Genomic DNA, 6,085 nt, shown 5'->3' with positions numbered 1-6,085 from the left:
CTGTTGACATGACTTATTTTTATTGATCTATTTTTTCATGTCACAGCAAGTGTACTGCACACATGTGCCAAGCTGGCACGAGGTGTTCAAATGACACAATTTATATTATGTTCGAGGATTCAGATGATCAACGTTTCAGTTAGGGTCTAAATGAAAAATCAAGATAAGTTCGGATCCATCTATGACTTTGGCCGATTACATTATAACAGTAATATATGCTGGATATCCTTCATCATGCACACTGCACAGTGCAGTTGCATCATTCTCTTAACTTTTTGCGTTAGTGCCTAAAAAACAAACAATAAAAAAGATGCTTCGATTCCTTTTTGCGTGCAGATTAAACACAAGTTATAATCCTCTCTGTTCCTTGACAATTTCCCTACACACACAAAGTCAAATATTCTGATAGTTGGCCTCAACTCTCGTCGTGCATTAGTGTGAGTATCGCTCAACTAAGCGAGCCATACACAAACGAAAAAAGAAGAAGAGAGATTTCTGTTTATTGCATTTTGTGGCATTATGGAGAATGGGAACGGTGATAAGCCGACGGTGATGGTAACGAATGATGACGGAATTGACGCACCTGGTTTGAGAGCTCTTGTTCGTGCCCTCGTTTCCACCAATCTCTTCCATGTTCTCGTTTTTGCTCCTGACTCGTATTGCTCTTCTCTCTTCCTCTCTCATATTACACAATCTATTCATTCCGGTGGATATTTAGTTGATTTTAGTTAGAGGTAGCAAATTGGAGGGTTGTATTGAATTTGAGGGGTTAAAATGAGCTGAGTTAATATACGAACTTTGGTTGAGCTGAAATAGGCTAAAATGCGGGTCAAAACTCAACTTGCCCAATTCTTACTATGTTTTAATTGTTGTATTTGTTCTTTTATAATTTTTTAGTGACTAATAAAATTACTTCTTATTTTTCATTATTATGGCTATATATAACATATCAAGGTCTACCGAAAACAACTTCTTTACCTGTCAAATTAGGGGTAAGATCTGCATACACTTTACTTTTCTAGACCCCACTTTGTTGGATTCACTCAGTATGTTGTTGTTGTATATGTAACATATCAAATGAAAAAAAAAAATTGTCTTTTGACAAGATTTCTCATGAATCAATATGGGCTAACTATTGGCCCAAATTTTATTGGGTTGAAACGGGCGGGTCAATAACTAGCCCAAACTTAGGAGAGTTGGGCGGGTTATGATTTTATAGGTTAATTTTGCCACCTCTAATTTTAATTATCTTTTTGTCTATGGGGCTGTTTGCAATAACTAACTGTGAACTGATTTTGTAATGAAAATTGTGTCCCTTGCTCAACCCGAAAAGTTAGCTCCACTTATTACATAGTTCATTTTTTCAATCAATATGCTTTACTATAACATCTAAGTTCTAACACTATATTATTTCATATGTCAAAAAACCTCCAATAGAAGCCTTGTGACACTTTTTTACATTATGATTACAATCTTCCAGTGAAAGATCGGCTGCTAGTCATTGTGTTTCATGGCAACGCACAGTTACTGTTAAGAAAGTAGATGTCCCTGGCGCCACAGCTTTTGCAGTTTCTGGTTAGTCCTGGTCTTAAATAATCAGCTCATCGACAACTGCTTAGATTTTGATTCTTCATTAATCTATAGTTTTTCCATAGTGCAATGTTGGTCGTTTTAATTTATGCTAATCTTTATACTTCTATAAATCCTGTTTCATTGGCTTATTGCATAACTGTCTACCTATATGAAATTGGTGGTTTGATGTTTTCAATGCTTTAAAATCTCAAATTGATTCAGTCTTTCTGCTGTGGACTGGAAAAGTGGTTAAAGGATCTGGACTGACTAATTTGCTTTCTTCAGTACTTTCTTTCTTTCAAAATGTTGGTCACTTTTCTTTTGATTCAATAGTATATTCTATCGCCAATTTGATAGGAGCAAAATCACAACCTAATATTTTTTATTATCTAATTTAAATTTCAAAATTATTCAACAAAATGTGTTTAGCTATATGTAAATGATCTTATTGATCCTCCACAAGCCAGAGGCACTACTGCAATAATATATTGTCTTAAATTAAGGAAATGAGCAATTGCCTTTAGTGTCTCTAAAGGCTGGTAACAAGCATAGCTAATTATGAAATTGTAGTTTATTCTGTGCTTGTATCTATCATATTCCAACAAGCTGGTGCAACTTAGACTGATTTTCTTACACCATCCTATTGGAAAATGAAAAAACGAGTACCAAAGTTCTACTATTGAATTTCAATCTAGTGAATGAAAACATGAGCACATGATATCTTCTAATTCAACCACCAGTCAAGTTGATTCGGAGTTGTACAGTTCCCTCAGCGCCAACTTCTTATCCGACTTCATTTATAATGATTATTGGATCTTTTTCTCTTTTTCACTCGCACAAATATTGTTTTCATTTGGCAGGAACTCCAGCAGACTCAACTTCCCTTGGGATCTCCAAAAAGATCTTTCCTTCAGTACCTGATCTGGTAGCTTTTGATACTAATGCTTGGCTTTTATATTTATCTAGCACTTAGCTTCACTTATCACTTATCTTTGTATGAACTATGTATGATCTTCATTAAGTTCACATAAATTTATTCTATTCATATTTATGAAAATTACATTTTGGGTTCTTCCTTTCTTTCACTTGTAGTCGCAGCCAGTACATAGGTACTATTATCCTGATATAGTTTGTCACAATACCGTATGTGAACTCTCATCAATTTATGCTTTCAGGTTGTCAGTGGCATTAATTTAGGCTGCAATTGCGGTTATGACATGTTAGTAAATTTTCTCTATCGAGCCTTTAGATCCTTTCAGTGAAATGCTTAATTGATACCCTCCTTCAGTTTTCTTTTTTCTCTTTACTAATTATGCTATTTATATTAGTTTATCATTATTCCTTTGACCAATTTTCACATTTTTAACCTTGCACCACTCACGTATTGATGAAACATTATAGAAAGCACCGCCCCGTGTGCTTTCAAATGCTACATTATATTATAGAAAGCACCGCTCCGCGTGCTTTCAAATGCTACACTAGAGTACTTTTTCTTCTTCCTCGTAGTCCTTAGGCCAGAGTATTAGTTTATCCATTCTTATTAACTGATTTCCCAAACTTCAGTTAAGTGGCCATAGACTGCTATTTTGATTGATTGCACCAGTGTAGCTCAGATCTAATTGTGGAAATGCAGTGTTTATTCAGGGACAGTGGGTGGTGCACGAGAGGCTTTCTTCCATGGCATTCCTTCTGTCGCTGTATCATATGACTGCTATAACATGTAAAGTTAAATCAGCCTACCAATTCACTTAAAATATTTAGTTGTTCACTTTTCATTCGTTTGTCCAACTGTCAACTTCAGGGTTGGTCGAAACCTCAGTGTTGATGATTTCACATTGTGTGCTGAAGCTTGCATACCCATCATCACTGCGATATTGGCCGAGATCAAGAACAAGACTTATGCTCAGAATTGCTTTCTGAATATAAATGTACCAAGAGAAGTTGGCAACCACAAGGTAAGCTGGACTGGCTTTTGTGATCATTCCCGTTTAGTCCTAAAGGCACATAAATCTGGTCTCACAATTTAGATGTGTCGTTTTGTGCTGATCTCATGATTGTCACCTGATTCATTCAGTAGTGGGTGCTTTTACTTTCATATATTTCTTGTCTTGGTTCCTCTTTAACTGGGACATCCTTTCTATCTACAAGAACGATATGTGCATCACATTTGTTATAGACCTTATTTATTTGTTGATGTACCTCTTTTTCTTCTTTTATTTTTACCTTTCTGCCTTTCTTTTCATTAACATCATAAACTCAGTAAGATGAGCTAGCGGATAACTGAAAAACCATGATTCGGAGCATTTAAGCACACAATTGTTAGTCTAAGATAGTTATGGCAGTTGTGATTATTTTGTTTGTTGCTTCAGTAAAGCTTTAATAAGCAGCAAATCCACCTTTCTTGGTAAAATTTTTGCACTGTTAACTCTTTCACGACCTCTAGGACTTGATTTAATCTCGTCTTTCCTTCTAAAAGTAGCTTTAATAAATGCAATTACAAGACTAGCTCGCCTATGATGGCCTTCTTATTTCTTCTATAAAGCTAGTTGCTCCTTCAAGTTGCATTTGAAATGACTTGGTAGTTGCTAATCCAAGTTTAGTTTGAAATAAATTGTAGATGTCGATGAATAATAAATTTGTATTCAAAAATGATACTTTGACTTATTAAACCAGTTTTGGCAGGAGAAATATGAAGCAGAAGTGCAGCACACATTAGCGTATCTAAAAAAGTTACAAAAGCTTAAAGTTGAATATCCTTGTTCTTTGTGACTTTTCTTGCCGTTGTTCCTTATGCTTCCTAAGTTGAACTCATTCTTGTCGTTAACACAAAGGTTCCATAACTAGAATATACTTCCCTGTTTGATTCAGAGATTCTGACTTTATTGGATTTAATTTTTGCATTATATTGAAAAATATATATACTACCAGCAAGAGTATACTTAATTGTTGTATTCCTAGGGCTATCGACTGACTCAGCAGGGGAAATGTTTTTACAAAATGGGATGGACACAAGTTACTTCTGAAGCAAAAGCAGGTACAACGTCACCTATAAAAGTAATGGAGATAAAACCATCAGGAAATACAGAAGAGAGCACATTAAGCACCAAAGAAGAACATCAAGTGTTTAAGTTAGACGTGAGATCTCTCTCTATCTACTACTCATTTATTTGCTGAAGTTTCCCCTTATCCTGATTTCCAAAGTTACCCCTCTTTTCCTGCTCCTTTTTGTTGCATTTTGTGCTAATTTGTGTTGCTTATTCCAAAATCTCCCCCTGACCCTCCCTCTACCGCCTTTTTTCTTTTTATATACTGATTTAAATGCAATTTTGTGTCCATTCGTATCTAGACTGCAGAAACACCAGCAGCGGATAATGACGATACTGATTACTCATCCCTTCAAGCAGGATATGTATGTAAAACTGTACTTAGTTATTTGATGAAATTCTAACAGAGGCGAACATTGACATGCCACTTTCCATTGATGACAGATCTCTGTTACTCCGCTTTCCGCCTTATCTCCTGCAGAGATAGATAGTGTTGCATTCTTCAAAAAATGGCTTCCTGCTGTCTGAACACTTGTCATCCTCTCTTTGTTAATGCGGTGAGTTACCCATTTGACTACAGACATTGTTGTTCCATGCATTTTCTAAGTATGTATGTTCTTTTTGAAGATTATTGCTTTAAATATATGGACTGCATTGTTTAAAATTTAAGCCATCAAGAGGCATCATATTTATTAATAGTATATTGGTCTACAAGACAACATCCTACTCATATATATTTTTGAATGGATGCATTGACCGTAAACTTGATCTTGGCTGAAAAAGCGTACAAAACTCTAAACAATTTCCATCTTATTTTGATTTTTGAACACTGGTATACCCTGCAACTGTAATACTACTGTTCTTTCAGCGGCACTGGTTATAATATCCAACTAAATTTGCTTTCTTGCCTTTTACTCAGCTTCAGCCTGCAGCCTTCAGAATATAAGAATTGCTTTTAGCATCATTGTTAACCTCCTGATACATTCTGTTTGTCGTGTATGATACTTTACTGAATAGCTTAGATGGGATATCGGGATATGCTTCAATTCCTGAAAATTTCTGTTGTTCTTTCAGCATAACAAGCTCTGCTGTGGCATCACAGGTGTAGCATTAGTCTAATGGCAATCGGGATTTCATGCTTATCTCCAGCATCCTTCCGGCGATCTAAAGCTGATGATTCTCATGTAGTAGCGTTAGTTATTCTGCAAAGTCATGGGCAACATTAGGAACTCTGTATCATTTGGTTCAGATTTCACAAATGTATTTCTCTTTGGGATAGTAAGGATCTACAAGGCAATTCACCTACAAACATTGAAAGTTGTGAAGTACCTGAGTCCTATCTTATTCCTACCTTAATCTCCACTGGATGAGAAAAGCTAAAACAGAATGTCATATGAAAAGTTACTTTTTTAAAATTTTATTAAATTTAGACATGCCCAAAAACATCATTATTAAAGCAGAATTTAGAT

General features: G+C 35.4%; 1 protein-coding gene across 4 annotated transcripts; it reads left to right on the top strand.

Annotated features, from left to right (window-relative positions):
* Window positions 1-240: 240 nt before the first annotated feature.
* LOC132642163 (uncharacterized) lies at window positions 241-5,853 on the top strand. Of its 4 annotated transcripts, none has more exons than XR_009583060.1 (10): window positions 241-656; window positions 1,481-1,575; window positions 2,433-2,497; window positions 2,748-2,791; window positions 3,206-3,292; window positions 3,374-3,527; window positions 4,531-4,707; window positions 4,926-4,981; window positions 5,061-5,173; window positions 5,719-5,853. XR_009583060.1 is itself a non-coding variant. In XM_060359433.1 (10 exons), the coding sequence occupies exons 1-9, from the start codon at window positions 520-522 to the stop codon at window positions 5,142-5,144; spliced, it is 906 nt and encodes a 301-aa protein (XP_060215416.1). In that variant the 5' UTR covers window positions 243-519; the 3' UTR covers window positions 5,145-5,173; window positions 5,719-5,853. The 4 variants fall into 4 exon arrangements, 2 of the variants coding, with proteins under 2 accessions (XP_060215416.1, XP_060215412.1); XR_009583059.1 differs by having other exon boundaries at window positions 5,691-5,828; XM_060359433.1 differs by having other exon boundaries at window positions 243-656; window positions 4,919-4,981.
* Window positions 5,854-6,085: the final 232 nt, after the last annotated feature.

The sequence above is a fragment of the Lycium barbarum genome, chromosome 1, assembly GCF_019175385.1.
Source record: "Lycium barbarum isolate Lr01 chromosome 1, ASM1917538v2, whole genome shotgun sequence".
NCBI lineage: Eukaryota > Viridiplantae > Streptophyta > Magnoliopsida > Solanales > Solanaceae > Lycium > Lycium barbarum.
This window is presented reverse-complemented; position numbering and strand designations above follow the sequence as displayed.

Coding starts and splice junctions, on each gene's coding strand:
- LOC132642163 (XM_060359433.1), top strand. CDS start 520: ATGGAGAATGGGAACGGTGATAAGCCGACGGTGATGGTAACGAATGAT. Junction 657..1,480: donor CTCGTTTTTGCTCCTGACTC/GTATTGCTCTTC, acceptor ACAATCTTCCAG/TGAAAGATCGGCTGCTAGTC. Junction 1,576..2,432: donor CACAGCTTTTGCAGTTTCTG/GTTAGTCCTGGT, acceptor TTCATTTGGCAG/GAACTCCAGCAGACTCAACT.